Source organism: Dendropsophus ebraccatus, chromosome 3, assembly GCF_027789765.1.
Source record: "Dendropsophus ebraccatus isolate aDenEbr1 chromosome 3, aDenEbr1.pat, whole genome shotgun sequence".
Taxonomy (NCBI): Eukaryota; Metazoa; Chordata; class Amphibia; order Anura; family Hylidae; genus Dendropsophus; species Dendropsophus ebraccatus.
The window spans coordinates 135,927,231-135,945,240 of record NC_091456.1 but is presented as its reverse complement, the minus strand read 5'-3'; the positions used below and the strand labels follow the sequence as shown (position 1 = coordinate 135,945,240).

The 18,010-nt window shown below is 41.8% G+C and overlaps 1 protein-coding gene across 1 annotated transcript in view; it reads left to right on the top strand.

Annotated features, from left to right (window-relative positions):
* Positions 1 to 18,010, top strand: part of NDUFAF2 (NADH:ubiquinone oxidoreductase complex assembly factor 2) — a 66,622-nt gene that overhangs the window by 41,552 nt on the left and 7,060 nt on the right. Inside the window, exons 2-3 of the mRNA XM_069962732.1 lie at positions 201 to 290; positions 9,504 to 9,544. Of these exons, the coding sequence (XP_069818833.1) occupies positions 201 to 290; positions 9,504 to 9,544 (131 nt within the window). The remainder of the gene's footprint in view (positions 1 to 200; positions 291 to 9,503; positions 9,545 to 18,010) is intronic.

Here is an 18,010-nt window from a genome sequence, read left to right as displayed (position 1 = left end):
TATGCCTAAATGTTCTTTTAGTGTGTGTATATATATATATATATATATATATATATATATATATATATATATATATATATATATATATATATATATATATAATATATGTGTACGGTTGAGGTAGAGTTACACGCTTAGGTACAATAGCTTGGTTGTTAGCATGATGTATATCTGAGCTCTGTTCTGTGTTTTGCATTTAGGACAAACAATCAGAGCAAAAAGGATGGTGGAACCTGTGCAGAACGACGTGTACAAATATGAGACGGGGCATATTCCTACAGAATGGGAAGGTAATTACATGTTCTTTTTCTTTGATAATAATGGCTGACTAAGGTTTACACTTTGTGTTTGCAGGCAGATAGGGGACAAGTATTAGATTGTGGCTATCTCTGGCCGCTTTATAGAGAATGAATGGAGCAGCAGGTCCCTGTACACTTTCAATTACTAACAGCCAAATGATCGTTCATCTGACACCTATCTCCCCCCGCTCGTCAACCATCCGCCTCATACACAGGAACATTCAGCACGGCCGAGCGTTCATGTATTCTCTATGAGGAGGGGTAAGCCGCAGCGAGAGAGCCCAGACTGTGGCTTATCGCTACCTGAACAATGGGGCTGGGAGGTAATTTTCCATCAGTCCCTACCCCTATTGCCACTGACATTATCTGTCGAGTGGCAGTTACGGTTGACTATAGTCTGAGTTGTATAGGGACCTTTTAAAGGAGAGGTGTGACAAAAAAGAAAAATTCCATGCAGACTGTGGGGGGAACATAATAAAGATCATGTACTTACCCGCCCACATGCCCCCGCAGCACCACATCACTGTCTTTTACAGCCACCAGAGCTCATTTTCCCCCGGCTTCCTGCAACATCACAACTTGGGGAACCTACATGGGGGCAGTTTCACACTAGATTGTGGACTGAGCTGGAAGTGTTGACTGTAGACCACGAACTGACCTGGAAGACTGTGGATTTACCCCAATCAGCACTTACACTAGGAATCTGGCTGTGTAATACAGCCTTTATACTAGACTGTGCTCTGACTGGGGTAGGTGTTTACAATGGACTGTGGACTTACCTGCAGCAGCATTTATTCTAGACTGTGCACTAACTACAGTGTTAACTCTAAACTATAGAGTCCAGCAACAAATAGGAAAAAAGCAGATGGCTCCGTTTCAGTTCCCACTCACGGTAGACCATCAGTCGTGCATGCCCCGATGGTGCTCAATTTTGAACAACAGTGTCCAAACAATGCAAAATATGGAGAAAAAAGATGGCACTCACCAACTGGGTGTTGAATGATCCAGCTTTATTGAGCATGTGAGGATTGGGGAGGAAAGAGTCGATGACTGCAGTTTTGCGGCAGAATGCCGCTTTGTCTAACCCTTAGACAAAGCGGCGTTCTGTCACAAAACTGCAGTCACCTGACTCCTCCCCCGATCCTCACATGCTCAATAAAGCTAAATGATTAAACACCCAGTTGGTGAGTGCCGTCTTTTTTTTTCTCTCCATATTTTGCATTGGCTAAACTATAGAGTGACCTCTGACAGTGTCTATACTAGACTGTGGACTGACTATAGCATTTTTATTCCCTACAGTGGGGAAAAAAGCCACAGACCGGGATTGTCATAAGGCATAACATGCTTCTATGTGCCCATTTTGGATGGCAGCTAGAAACCGTTGTGGCTCTAGCCAGCTACTCCTAACATAATAATTTGTACATACTCCCTGAGATGACCAAGACGTTATAATAAAGTAATGTAATCTTGCTGACTTGCCGAGCCATCCACCATCTTCATTATTTTTCCCATTTTGCCTGATGCAGTTAGTAGATGCACTCTGCAAATTACACCTGCACAGTCTTCCAGCAGGATGGTCACCTATTGTCTTCGCTGATGGAATATTTTATTTACCTCCTCCCTGTGGCAGCGGCGCTCCAGAAAGCCTATCCGTCATTGCCAGGGCCTATGGAGATTTGGAGAGTGCATGCCACTTTCAGCGTTTTACTGCCTGCTTGTTCCATCCTCCCAATTTCCTGTAGCATTTAGTGATTAATGGCAGCTTTAATTTGCATGCTCACTTTTATGCTCATTAAAGTGTATTATGTGCCAGTAGGAGTGGAAAGGTTCAATGGAAATCTCATGCATACTAATGAAAATGCAAATAAGCACAGATGAAAGAATGCCGGGGTCTCGATAGGTATGAAATGTCCAGTTATCTCTGGAAGCCTGACTCATACATAGACAGGACTATTTAATACGGTGCACCACACGGCCATCACCGGCAGAAAAGGCTATAATTAAACTTCTAGAAATGGGGAAAGAGGTGACGGTTCACGTCTCAGTCTCCTTAGTCTGCAGTATAAGTCCGTTCCTGCTAAATATGTCCTACTTGGTATTTATTTATTCCAAGTCGCCGTCCTTTTGGTAAGAAGCAGAAAATATGATTAGGTTTACATATAAATGCTTGCTCTGATTGAAGAGTTTGATGCTCTATTATAATCTATGCAGCATTGTATATCTTTTTTGCATCGTCAGAGCTGACGCCTTGAAAAGTAAGGTCACTTTGTGATAAATGTACTCTTATTTAACATATTAGCTTTTTACATAAATAACTTGTTATAGTTTTATTTTTATTAAAAAAGTCACAATACGGAAGCGGTGCACACACTGTATGTAGTTTTGTTGATGAGGTTACAGATACTGTTTCTATAGTTAACTTAAAGCGGCTGCTTGCTGCAAGTTGGTTTACAGACAAAACAGAGGACTATGAGATTTCACCAAAAAGTATGTGCCCCTCATAGCTCAAAGACAGTGGGCTTAGCTTTCCTGTACATAACGTGCTTGATCATAGAGGACTGTTCTTCTGTGCAGCCATTCAATCACAGCTGCACAGTCCACTTTGTTTCTGCCCAGCAGCAATCTGTATGATCAGTGGAGGAAGGGGAAACTGCACACATAAGCATATCCTGTTGACACATTATTACATCCAGAGTTGGTCTGTAGCCCATTCTGCTAAAGATCGGTGCAGGAAGAGGAAGCTCACATTGGGCATTATAAATGCCAAGACCAGCTAGTTCTAAAAAGGCTCAGAACTCTTGGGTATAAACAGTTTCTTCGGCAACTGTGCCCGATGTGATCTGTGTTTTCCTGATCCTAGCAGAATGAGTGGGAGATGAATCCTTTTACAGCTTACATGAGTTATTACCCCACCAAATTACCCCTCCAAACTAGACTATCAGGGATGTTGGTATTAACGCCTTCATTACACAAGATCACCAGAGATGTTGGTTTTCTATTTAACTGTGCTCAGGTCTGTGTCATAGAGGGCCTACCTGCTCAGCCAATAATGATGCCCTGCTTCCAGTCTGATGAAACGGGAAGGTCCTTGTGCGGCACAGACACAAGGAATTTCAGTGCAACAGAGAACACAGAGAAGGGGGTGTATAAAATATACCTATTTTTCTCTGCTTCTATTTAAGTGCACCCTGAGCACAGTTTAATAGAAGAAAAAAATTATCTGGAATATACTGTATCTCCTTTACCCCTCCACAAGCCTGGACCACAAAGGGAAAAGTTACATTAAAGGGGTAGTGTGGCGGTTTTCTTTTTCTGCTTAATTAACACACTTTACAAAGTTATATAACTTTGTAATGTGTGTTAATAAGCGGTCTGGCCCTATTCCAGCCCCCCCCCCCTCGCAGGGGAAGTTAAATAAAGTATACATACCAAAACACTGTCGACCCTGTCCTCTTCTCCCGGGCGCCATCTTGGGTCGATGTTGTCACAGCAGGGGGCGTTCCTGGTCTCCTTCCTCTTCGCTGTCTTCCACAGCAGTGAATGGGAGAGTCTTTTCATTGGCTGGAGAGCATTACATGGCTTCCAGCTTGCATGTGCACCAGCAGCCTTTTCCTCTCCCATTCACTGCAACCGGACCCGGAAGTGAGGCCGGCGGCCGAAGATGACAGAGACGCAGCCGGCGGGAAATTTGAACGGCGATCGTCATCAGTGGAATGGTAAGTATATTTTCTGTGTATGCCTGTTTTTGTTTTGTTTTTTGTCCTCCATTAAGGTCCTCCATTGCCCAAGACTGCCAGGGAGGTCGGCTTGAACATTTAAAAAAAAAAATCCTAGCCCATGAGAGAAGTTGGCATGAACATTTTGCTATGCTAAATTCAGAACATTACATAAACCTCCACTATTGTAGTTTACCAGGATGGCATCTCTCCCAAACCCTTCAGACGCGTGAGTGTTTGGCTGGGTGTTCATGTGTTTTAAATGGGGGGAGGACCCCATACATCATAGATGGTTGGTCAGGCTAAGGTTAGCGGGTTAGGGTGACTTTTTTTTTCTTATGTATATGAGCACATTAATGGTGCGTTCACACCTACAGGATCTGCAGCTGATTTTCTGCAGCAGATTTCAGTTAAATAACTGAACACAGCATCAGATTTGATGCTGTGTTCAGTTATTTAACTGAAATCTGCTGCAGAAAATCAGCTGCAGATCCTGTAGGTGTGAACGCACCCTAAAAGAGTAATTTTTATAACCTTGCCTGTCTATTATTGGGTTCCTGGGAAGCTGCAGAGACTGCTGGAGCCACACAGATAAAACACATAGATGTTTGAGCACATGCATCTCTGGGTCCATACAGAGAACATAATTTTACAGATTTTAAACTGGACCTTATAGGAGTTTGATCTGTTCTGGTAACTGCTGCTGCCACCATACATAATGCAGCTCGTAACGACCTATTTTCATCTCCTTGTTTTATCGGAGCCATTCCTAGAAGGAGCGTTCTCTGGTAAAGTGTGTGTCAAGTGAAGCGGGAAGGAATTAGAGAAGCGTTAATCTGCTTGAATTTCATAACCTCCATTACCACGCTCAGAATGAAGACAATTTATCTTATTTAATTCGTATTGGAGCATCCAGAGAATAAAAAAAAAGATTAGTTAATGAGTCTGGGGTTTTATTTAAGCCAGTAGTCTGCCATCTAGTAAAGGGGTCGCCACATCTTCATTTTAGCAAGCGTTAATAAAAGGCTTCAGCACACATCATTTTTACTATTGTGTATTTAAATTGTCACTGTTATTCCAATCGTCTTCATGTAGTATTGTCACAAAGTATAACCTTGTATGTGCCCCTCTTTACTTGGGCAATAAAGGTGGAATAAAAGACGTATCAGCTGCCTCAGGCTCTGTCACACTTCTATAAGTCTATGTTATTGCTTATGTAATGTTATCTCCTTCTGCAATGTAGCTTAAGCACAAGATAAGTATACATAAATGTATAACTATAACATAGCCCAACAAGAAAAAAAAGATATTACTTAAAAATAATGCTACATCAAATTAATGGTATTGTGGGGATGCTGAATCCAGAAATGAGATATGAATAACCCTACTAAATTATTTTACCACAATACTATGTGCATAGTAGGAGTTTGCCTGTCTTAAAAGGAAAACTATCAGCAGTTTAGAAACCTCTAACCTGCTGATATCTCTCTACAGCGCACAGGGAGCTGAGGATGAAGGTAACTTTCTTACCTTCATCCTTTTAATCCATATGCTAATGAGGCGGTTTGGTGCACTGGGGGTGGATCTACCACGCTCAGTGCACTGATTCGGTCAGCCCGCCCTCCTAATGTTAGGGTGGTGTTCTGCAGTGATGTTAATCCAGCGCTCACCACTGCAGAGCAGCTGATGGATATTCATTAGATTGGACTGGCTGGCTTTGTGGCATATGCCCAGGGCATAGCCTTCATGAATCTCACCCTTTATATTCATCATAATGTTGGTAAGAAAATATACAGCAGGCTGAGCAATGCCTGACACCTGCTATTTCCAATCCCAGGTGGTTAACTCCCCAGATGCCACAAACTCAGTAGCAACCATGGCATATATAGAGAATTTCCGGCAAAATTTTTTTATCTTTTTAAATCAACTGTTTTCATAAAGTTATATAGATTTATAATTTACTTCTACTCAAGTTTTGCCATACTTATCAGCTGCTGTATGCCCTGCAGGAAGTGGTGTTTTCTTCTCAGTCTGACACAGTGCTCTCTGCTCCCTCCCTTGTCTGAGACTAAAGATGATCGAACAGGACCGAGGTTCAGGTTCGTACGACACTAAGGCAAGCTGGAGTCCACGGCGGGGATTCTGCTCTGATTTGAGAGTGAGAGCAGAATCCCCCTCTGTCACCTGGGATTACTAGGAGATCTGTCATAAATAGAATCAGCATAATTGTTATTAGTGCATCTCAGACAATTAATATCATATGATTACTCCTGCACTGTGAAAGTGATGGAATATTACTTTACTGAAAGAGTAGTAGATGCTTTGAACAATCGCCCAGCAGATGTGTTAGTTAACAGAATGTAAACCTGCCTGCAATAAACTTATATTTATCCTAAGATAATAAGAAAGATAATACTAAAAGGGCAGTTTAGATGGACTAAGTCTTTTATCCCAAAATGGTAAAAAAAAAAAAAAAAAAAAAAAAAAAAAAAAAAAAAAACAGCTTTTTGCACAATAAGTGACTACTTACACAATTTTTTAACACTGTAAAAACATTCCAAGGACAAATTTTGAAAGATTTTATTCAGTAAAACTTTGGCAGGAAGGGGTTACACTAATCTCCAAGGTAAAAACATAGCTCACCACTCCATGTAAAGTTTTGACTGATGAGGCAATTTATTGCCTTGAATAAAGATGCAATTGCTTCAGATACTTTTTTAGGTTATTCCTAATTTTTCTGAACTTTGAGACCTCGATAAAAAAAAATGTTGGTATATGTATAGTTTATTATTATTATTATTATTATTATTATGACAGTGCCCATTTAAGCAATACTAGTATTTTTGACCATAATGTTACCTGTATGATGTATAATTTAAGATTTATTTTCCTGCCATGCATGCACTACCTGCTTTAACGTTGTCCCACATTGAGGAGCTCTGCACCATGTCCCCCCTGGATACTATTACATCTGCTTTTATTAAGCCAGCAGAGGATGTAAACCAATTCCCAGATATAGGGAGGAATTGTCTTGTGGCGGCAATGTATTTGGCCAGCTGTAACCCCAGGGTCTGTATATGTGTCACATCAGACCCCAGCATGCCTGACAAAAAAAGTGGGTTAAACGACATTAAAAAATATATTACCCAAATGAATGCAACCTTGACCTTTTTGAGATACTAACCATTTCTGTTAAACTGTTTTTACAAAGCCGAGATGAAATGGACGTGAATCTGCCATTAATCAGGTTGACAAACTACAAGATTCATTTTGACTCATAAGCAGTGGCCTTTCTAATGCCAATTTATGGCAGAGATGCTCTTTGTTGGAAAGGTTATGCTATCGAGAACACATTCTGAACTTTTCTCCTACCTTGCACTGCGAGGAATCTACTCCAATGCTGCTTCCCATTAACTACAGAGTTAATTTTATTGTCTGACATTTTGCTGCTTTCAAGCCTCCTGCCAAAGTCATGTAACCGGTCAATTATTTTCTCTATCATGGCGGAGAAGAAATACATGGACTGTAGACTTTAGACAGCTGTGTCTTCATACATTACACCTTATTCATTTTACTCCGACTTTATGGCAAGTGAAGACCTAACCGTAAACTACAAACTAGAATAATCCTCCTACAGATCTACTGTCTATGTATCTATGAGACGAGCTGTAGCTCAACAAAGCCGTATTACAGAACTATTCTTCATTCTTCTGGTGAAGAATAGTCCTCTTATATGCCACATCATGGCACTCTATATGGAGACAGAGTGCCAAATAATCTGTATTAGAGAGCTGCAAGGACTGCATTTTCTGCACAGCCTCTGCACACATGACTGGGCCTTTTGCAAGCCTCTTTGGGACACCGTGACCACAGTGGCCACTAAGGGGTGCCCCCATCTCATTAACTTATCCCTGATCCCTAGGATTGGGAATAATAAACTGGTTGGAGTCTGATTCAAAATCTGGATTGCTGGTCGTGTGCAAAAAAGTTTTTCACTATAAATTGCTCAAGGAAACTATCTATATCCACATAATCTGGCACAAACATCAATGTCTTTAGGTATCCGAGCTTTATGATATACTTAAATTAGGTGAGTATATAGAATGATGACTACGGTTTCATAGTCATCAGTATAGACTTTATTCAACTTTTTGTTACAATCAAACTTCAGCTGTGTACACATTCCACTGGAGGTACTTATCTAGCGTTCCCGCCCGGATAAACTTCACTGACACGGCCAGGTCACAGAGCGGCCGGTGTCATACGTTGTGTGAATGTGGCCCTAGTTTGTGACTGTCGGAATAAAACTACTCACTGAGAATACCATTATGTGAACAAGCCCTAAAGATAGCTGTTACTTCATTCTGAATCTGCACAGATATCCCTTTATGCTGCTTCTTCCTCCCGCATCTCTAATCGGGTTATGGTAATGTCTTTGCCACCCTGTAAGACTCTCTATAATTGTACCATATCTTTTCTGAGCTACTTTGAATGCAGAAGCAAAGACTCGGCTTTGTTAGTCTTTTTATTCATTATTTATGAAGCCGATCTATTGAGTTCTGTAAATAATATTGTTTTGTATATTAGTTTCTGTGCCATATTATGTACTTTTTTTTTATATTGAATTTAAATTTTTTATTATAGTTGATTTATATATATTATTTTTTTCAACTGTGTAAGGAACATTTCGCTCTCTTAAAATGATCATTTTAGCACCATGTCGTTTTTAGGCTCATGAGCTACAATTCCAAGGGAATTTGTGAGCACCCGGAGCCGACCCGAGGTGCTGGCAGTGTGTATTAAGTGGCAGTCTACTACTGAGCATGTTACCTTTGCCTAATGTGTCAGTGGAGGCAATATTGTGCAGTATAAATTCTCCCACTGTAATAAGGAGTCAAAGAGGAGTCATGGTGTAGGGCCTGGGCTGTGCTCTGGCACGCGTAACCACTCCTTTCTCCTCCCTCTTCTCTATTAATATTCTGCACCTTCCAACCTCCTGCCTGCTTGAGCCATCTTCCTGGTCTGGCGTGTGGCCTCTGACATCAACGGCGCCTGTACGGACCGCAAAGATGGCGTGAGGGTGCAGTAGGCTGGGTGAACATACAGTCAGTGCCCAGACTATTTGATATATAACATCTCATAACTACTAATGCTTTACTGATATCATGCTGACATTTTTAATACATTGAAAGCCACTGGTTTCCATCCAAAGTGGAGTGCAGACATTGGCTTATTCCCTATGTGGACTGTGAAAGCATACAAGGCAGGTAATGGAAGCTTTTAAAGGTTCCTCCGTGCAGTGGGGAATAACTCAGACATAAACATATTTTTAACTATACGAAAAATTAATCGTCATCCGTAGAAGCCTGAAGCTCCAGGACAAGCTCAGAATTATTTGTTTGGTCTTGATTCATGTATCTTGAGGTTTGTTCAGGTCTCTTTATTTTCTGTGTCTAGCTAAAGTTCCTTCTCTTGTTTTCTATTATAGCATGGATCAGAGGCAAAAGGAAAGACCCTCCGACAATTGAGGTGAGGTTCTGGTAAACGTAAGTCACATTATCCAAGAATCCAGGCTGCATAAAGGGGAATTCCTATCTCAACTAATATAGGTAGCTTTAAAAAGCTTTTGAAAGTATAGGTACTCTTTAAATGGCGTATTCTGACGAAGAGCTGCAAGATATTGTCCTTTCTATACAACACCTTGTATGGGATAACTCTGTGCTGGCCAAACTTTTGGTTTTATTTTCTCATTTATGCCTTGATGTGTTGTCATTGTAGAAATATCCACTTCATGCTTTGCTAGATAATAAAATGTGGGTGAAATATCCTTTTTGCTGTTATCTGAGATTCCATTATTGCTATTGTTGTGACAGATACTGTTTTAGAAATGTAAAAAAAAAATCACTTACAATAATTATGAAAGTTTTTTTTTTTTAATGCGAAAAAAAGAAATGTGACTGGAAGAATAGAAAGTCATTCCTATGTCACTATATGTACAGTACCGTTGCTGAGCTTGTGCGGTAATCCTGGAGACAGGGAGGCAGTACTAACTACACCTACATTTACAGGAAAAGATTAGGCAGTACTACCGTGTTTCCCCGAAAATAAGATACCCTCCTAAAATAAGACACCCCAGCTACTCTACCCTCTAGTCTAAAGTAAGGCCCCCCTACTCTAAAGTAGGGCAACCGCTGAAAGTAGGGCGCCCCCTCCCCCTTAAAAAAAAAAAAATTAAGACCACCCCCGCTTGTAGACCTCTGAGGCAGGCACCTCAGGCAGCCTAGTCCACCGCCACCACCATACATCATCAACAATGCTGACCTGCCGCAGGACCGCCGCTGACCCGCCCTTTTGGTAGTATTCCGGGGAGGTGGGCAGAGAACTAAGACATCCCCCAAAAGTAAGATTTAGTGCCTTTTTTTTGGGGGGGGAATATAAGGCACCGCCTTGTTTTCGGGGAAACACGATATCTGTACCTTGATCATTTACAGAGAAATACAAGTAGGCTGTACTGTCTATACCATTTACAGGGAGAGGAGGGGGGGGGGTCTGTTTGTGAATACATCATTTACAGAGAAATACAAGTACATACATCATTTACAGAAAGATACTAGTACGCAATACTGTCTGTACCTTCAAAATTTGCAAGGAGAAGCAGGCAAGCAGTTGTGTCTGTACTTACAGAGCGTGACCAGAGGGCAATGCTAACTATATTTCCAGTTAGAGACAGGGTCATCCATACTGAGCTTCAACATAGACTACCCAGGAATACAGCATTAAAGCGAATGTACAACTAGGTACATCTCTTTTTTAATTACAATAACAGACCTGTTGCCAAGCATTGACTGGGCATGAAGCACTGGCGGCAGATCCGCTATGCCCCGGTGTGATGAAACCCCTTCCCCCTCTGTGACATGGCTCCATTAGACTCAATGGAGCCACGTCAGAGTGGAGATCAGCACACTGGGGGGGGGGGGTGAGATGGGCTCTCCCCCAGTGCTTCATGCCCGGTCGGCAATAGACCAGCACTGTGTATGAGAACCGGCTGGCGACTCAAAAAAAAAAATAAGGGCCGCAATACGCGGTGCCCGCGCAGGTCTGTTTGTGTTAAGAAAAACAAACAAAGAAAAACAAATGGGTCCTTACTCTGTCTGCAAATGTGGACAGAATAAAAGGATGTGTGAAAGAGGCCGTATTCTTCCTGTCTGGGTTCTGTATTACTTTTGGGGTATACTATTTGTGATTGAATGCTGTAAGTTGAATACACTACCGTTCAAAAGTTTGGGGTCACATTGAAATGTCCTTATTTTTGAAGGAAAAGCACTGTACTTTTTAATAAAGATAACTTTAAACTAGTCCTAACTTTAAAGAAATACACTCTATACATTGCTAATGTGGTAAATGACTATTCTAGCTGCAAATGTCTGTTTTTTGGTGAAATATCTACATAGGTGTATAGAGGCCCATTTTCAGCAACTATCACTCCAGTGTTCTAATGGTACAATGTGTTTGCTCATTGGCTTAGAAGGCTAATTGATGATTAGAAAACCCTTGTGCAATCATGTTCACACTACATGTCTAGCTCGTTACAGAAGCTACAAAACTGACCTTCCTTTGAGCAGATTGTGTTTCTGGAGCATCACATTTGTGCGGTCAATTAAACGCTCAAAATGGCCAGAAAAGGATAACTTTTATCTGAAACTCGACAGTCTATTCTTGTTCTTAGAAATGAAGGCTATTCCCCCCTGGGGGACTTCTAGTATATACACTTTGATCTCTCATTGAGATCTTTGCTGTATACTTATCCAGCAAAGATCAATGAGATCGGCACTCGTTTGCTTTTGGCTGCTGCAGCCGAAAGCAAACGAGTGCCGAGTCGGGACGGCGCCATCTTGGAGAGGTCCTCGGCCGGCAGCAGGTACGGAGACCGGCAGCAGGTACGGAGCGATCTCACCCACTAGACACCAGGGATAAGCTGCGTCCAGTAATCTGATGTAGCTGTCATCTGCTGCATCTGATTACTGTATTAGCGGGCACGGCGATCGGACCATGCCCGCTAATACCCGCGGTCCTGGGCTACAAGAGGCACCTGAAAGCGGCGGTTCGTAGCGGGGTCGCCGCGCGATCCTGCTCTAAACACCTCTTACGGGTGCATGACGTACGGGTACGTCATGCGTCCTTAAGAGGTTAATAGCTAGAATGCCAAAGGTGTGCAATGCTGTAATTGCTGCAAAAGGTGGATTCTTTGACGAAAGCAAAGTTTGATGTAAAAACAATGTTATTTCAAATACAAACCATTATTTCTAACCTTGTCAATGTCTTGACTCTATTTTCTATTCATTTCACAACATATAGTGGTGAATAAGTGTGACTTTTCATGGACAACACAAAATTGTTTGGGTGACCCCAAACTTTTGAACTGTGGTGTATGTCTGGGCTCTATATAAATTGGGGGACATAAAGCTCACATGCTAATCTGCATTTTCCTGGACAAAATCTTACATGTACGATTATACCTTACACCTAACAAGAAGTTTTTAATTTATGCTTTTAGGAAAAAAATATTTTTCCATTTATCAAACTTCCCAGCCTCCTGCTGAACCTTTAAAGGGGAACCATCAGCATCTAACCTGCTGATATGTTCCTATAGTGCACTGGGCGCTGAGAATGGAGGTAACTTTCTTAGGCTGCATTCTCACGTTCTGTGATCCTGACAGATCACGGACGTGGAATGCATGTACCGGAGTCCCCCCACGCCCGGACAGCATCTGTAATTAGATGCTGGGAGCGGGGGACTGTATTCATAAGCGCCGCACTGTAATGAATCTGCCGTGCGGTGCTGTTACTACAGCGTGGCGCTTATGAATACAGTCTCCCCCGCTCCCAGCATCTAATTACAGATGCTGTCCGAGTGGGGGGGACATGCATTCCACGTCCATGATCCATCAGGATCATGGAACGTGGGAATGCAGCCTTAGCTCGATCCTCAGTGGTATTTTAGGGAACTTTGTAGTTTATTTGTATGCTAATGAACTGGGCGGGGCTATCTTCCAATTCCCCCTGGGCCAGACCTCCCATCCTAATAAATATTCATTACTGCAGAGGGCTGCCTCAATATTAATTGGGGGGGGGGGGGTGTCAGGTTGGCTGGGGCAGATCAGCATATTAAATAAACTACAAAGTTCCCAAAAACTACGCTGAGGATCAAGGTAAGAAGTTACCCAGTGTGCTATAGGGACATATCAGCAAGTTAGAGACTTCCAACTTGCTGTAAGTTTCCCTTTAAATTACTCTGTAAAAGACTTGCAGCTCAACTAAGAGATCATGTTACATGCTCCCCATACAAGTCTATGGAGAGGGTGAGAAGAGAGATGGGAAGGGGAGAGAGATACTGCAGAGGCACTTACTATAAGTATTAACTCATCCAGTGCTTGCTTCATAGCTTAGACACAAAGATGTCAAAGATTATCTTGGCGTTTTTTGACATGTGTGATTGGATTTTTTTTTTTCTTTTTTTTTGCAGTTTGTAAAGAAAAGCACAAAACCCTCAGCATGCTACGTTTTGCAAAAACTGCCACAGAGGCAAAAAAAAAAAAAAAAAAAAGTGAGAAGAGGGAAATGCCCCCCCCCCCCCCCAAAAAAAAAAAAAAAAAACACAACACAAAAACAAACAATTCCATTGACTCAGAGCTAAACTTTTTTTTATGTTTTTGCTAAAATTTAAATTTTAATTTAAACTACACAGGACAGCTTATCCTAAAGAGTGACCTGAAACGTCTGGTACGCTTTATAATATAATCCTAGAAAGTGACACTATTCAGGTACAGTACAGGGAGGGGATGGATTACAGAGCAGCATTAAACTATTTGCTATAGTTTCCAATGTAGTTCAGTTCTTCCTGAGGTTACAGTTCATGTTATTAGTTTATCATCTCGAGAGGAAATCATCCAGCTTTCTTCATTGTTTGCGATGCTGCCATGGTTTACCAGATCCTTAAACTTTGGTATTTGCTGATTTTCCTAATTGGGGTTTGTAGAAAGCGCCTTGAAAGTCAGCATTAATTACGCTCATATTTTAATCATGGCAGCTTCCTTTGCTTTCCTAGCAGAGGTATAATAAATCATAAAGGACATTTCCATAATTACTTCTTACTCTTCATGAAAGTTATTCAACAAACTTCTACTTAACTTTCAGCTGCCCCTGCCGGTTCTGGGTATTGGTTTCCCATGTCGATAATAATTACATAACCGATCTCCTAATGTAGGAGCTTAATTATGTCCAGAGTTCACTAGAAAAATGGGATATTGTGTATCATGTAGGGCGGACAAGCATTAAATCTTAGATTAAAATGCGGATTAATCTGTGGGAATACGGATGTAAATGAGGCCAGCAACCAACCAAGGTTCACCATTTTGTTCCTTATATTTTGGAACAGTAAGGTTAACTATGCACAGAAGCTTTGTTCACAGACGTTTGGCTCTCCAACTGTTCTAACACTCCCATCGTGTTCTGATAGGAATGTAGAGGACTTTAGGTCCAATTCCTTTAAGAATATATTATAAAATTGAGCATATGGAGATTAAAAAAAAGAGATGCAGATGCGTTCAAATAGACATTATCACTTTCTTAAAGGAGAAGTCCCACAAAATAAAAAAATTACAGGAAGGCAGGGGGGTTGGGGAAGAAAATAAAGAAAGTATACTTGTCCCCGTGCCACCCCTAGTGCCGCTCTTACCACTCCCGGACAGACGCTGGATGTAGTCTACGGTCAGCTGGTACGTCAAGGCCCCGCTAATGTATTGCCTGACTAATCAGTCAGTGACTACAGCGGTCACTGATTGGTAGAGTAGACAGTCAATCAGCCAAGTACGTGACATTGCAGCAGGAGGTCAGCTGCGGGGGCACAGGGATGGGTAAGTATACTTTCTTTATTATGTTCCTACACCCTGTGCCTATGATTTTTTAATTTCTTGGGACTTCTCCCTTAAAGAAGCATGCTAGCATTTTTTATTTTTATTTATTTTTGTACTTAGACTAGTGTTTTGGAACATTGTGTAGGCACCTATTTTAGTTCATGTGCATTTATGTCGCCATCTTGTTTTTTTTCCCTCCCCCTCTGTTATGGCTCTCCTAATACAACCTACATTTTCCTTGATGCCGCTGTCTTAACAAAGACATAGGGAGTGGAGTCTCAGCTTTGCACTTGCACTGCCCTTATCTTTAATGTATCAGTGACATAGATCTTCTGTCCCCTAACACACTGTGGAGTCTCAGGGTAATCCTGTGAGATGCAAAACAAGAGTCCCTGGAGTCTTGGTTGAGAGTCTCAAAACACGGGATAGCCAGATATCTCTAGCCTGTTGCCACGGGGTGCCTCCACGATAGGAAGAGCACCACACCACCCTGATAAATAGCCCCTTAAGTCCCACTCGGTTGCGAGTTTAGGAACATAAATAGGGAAATACCAGGGTGGCCCCTTTTTGTCAATGTCTAACTCAAGGTATGAGTATTGCGATCATGACAAGGGCTTGCCAAGGCAGGCCGCCATCCACAGACAGCCGTTTCGGGGTATTTGCCCCTTGTCAGTGTGGAGTAGGATTCTGGCTAGTTGGGGCAATGACAAATCAACCAACAAAACACAGTAGTCACTGAACTCAAGGAGAACAGTGAAAAATAACTCCAATGAAGTACTCAATCAAGAGTCTCCACTGATGCCCCCAAAAATTTAAATATGCAAAACAAGAGTCCGTGGAGATTGGGTTGACTCTCAACCGAGACTCCACGGACTCTTTTTTTTTTTTTGCATATTTATCAGGGTGGTGTGGTTCTCTCCCCATCATGGAGGCACCCCGTGACAACAGGCTAGAGATATCTGGCTATCCCGTGTTTTGAGACTCAACCGAGACTTCATGGACTCCTGTTTTGCATATTTAAATTTTTGGGGCATCAGTGGAGACTCTTGATTGAGTACTTCATTGGAGTTATTTTTCACTGTTCTCCTTGAGTTCAGTGATTACTGTGTTTTGTTGGTTAATCCTGTGAGATGCAGCTTCAACCTGTCTCCTGTATGACTCTGCATCTCATAGGATAGATAGGAGAATCTGCAGAAAGAAGTGGTGTCAGGCAAATCTTAACTGCAGGCGATTATCGTACGCAGTTACCTGTTTTTTCCCTGCTTTCCAGGTCTGTAATAGGCAGAAATGATTTCTTGAGCAGCAAGCATATGTAGTGGGCAGTAGCAGATTATAACAGGACCGTTTCAGGCAGTAGCCTGGGGCTCTGAGGTTCTGGGGGGCCAAAAAGACATAGTTTCAGTGATGTATTGTTTCCTGGCTACAGTTCTGCCATGATTTGCAAATAAAACCATAACCATGCTTTTTTTACCACAATTTTGCACACATCAGGGAATCATGACATTATCTGTCCTGTACTATGAACACCACACTAGTGTTGCCATAGTTACAGTTAGAGATGAGCTAACTGGCCGAGGTTTGGGTTCGTATGAACCTAAACTATCGGCTTCTGATTCCCGCTGTTTCCCAGTTTTCCAGGCGGTCCTCCGGCTGTATCTACCCTCTCCACGGAGCGGGCAGACAGCGGGAATCAGAAGCCGATAGTTCAGGTTCATACGAACCCGAACCTCGGCCGGTTCGCTCATCTCTAGTTACAGTGGGGTTGGGGGGCCCAGGCTTTGTGAACAGCCCGGGGCCTATGGAAAAGTTAATCTGTCCCTGGTAATTGGACACATAAAGAAACAAAGAGGGCAGAAGTCTAATGTCTGACAGCTGCCAGGATTGATTTGATTGGTGATGGTATAATAGTGTGTGCATAGGATGTCAACCACACAAGTCTGATGTTGTTTGCCTGATCAGTGGAGGTTTCAGCAGTCAGACGCCACCTACTAAAACTTCTGCCATGTAACAAAAGGACATGTTTTTTATGACCGGCATGCTTTACAGCATGCAATGTGCTAGTAGTAGAGGATCTAAGTAGGGATCACATGACCCAGCTGCCATATCGAAAGAGCTCAAAATGTATGAATGCAGCTGAGCTGGGGTGAAATAAATTACACAGGTAATGAAGGAATATTGCAGGTAAGTTAGCAATATATGCACAAAAAATGTTGCCGTAGTACTTCTTTAATATTGTGTGTTAGAATGTTACATACCATAAAAGACTGTCAGAATAGCATGTTACACATTTTGTCTTCATGAAACCCAGGTTCAGTTAATAACAAACAGCAATATAAAAAGCAAATAGTGTACAACCAATATAAAAAGCATATGTATAGCCCAGTAATCACGAGACTTGTTCAGGGAGTAGAGACGGTGATTCTGTGAAATAACGTTTGGAAACACTTCACAGCAATTCTCAGAACATTAAAGATTGTAAATGATGCGCAATTAGGGGGTCCCCGGTGCTTACATAAATAGCAAGGATATTGCGATTCTTTGTGGAAAGAACTGATTCGGCTGTGCACCTGCAGCCATTGTCTTACTAATACTTTTGTGGCGTGCATATAATAGTAACCAAATGTACTTATTGTACTGTCTAGAGCTTTACAATTCCTTCTTGAGAAATGATTTGGAGTTGGTTACTGAGCTAAACTCCACCTTTTTCTTGCTATTTTTTATGACTAATCTCTATCATGTTATTGCCAATGAAGGCTCTGAGGAGTAGTTAGAAAAGTAGAACCTCAAATATAAAAACTGCAGTTTTCATATAGTCTTATTGGAGGAAACCCTCCCTTTGTAAGCAGGAGAACGTCTGGCACACTCTGTATTTTGATGCTACTAAACAGAGACCTGCTGCTTTGGAAGACCAGCACAAGATACTGTAACAGCTTGCACTCCACTTCACAACAATTCTGAGAACATTAAAGATTGTAAAAGATGTTCTGTCCATTATTGCATCATCTATCCTCCTGAATAACAAGTACTCTGAGCTCAACTAGTCCTCCCCATTATGTGCTCAGTAGTCCTTGATATTCATGAG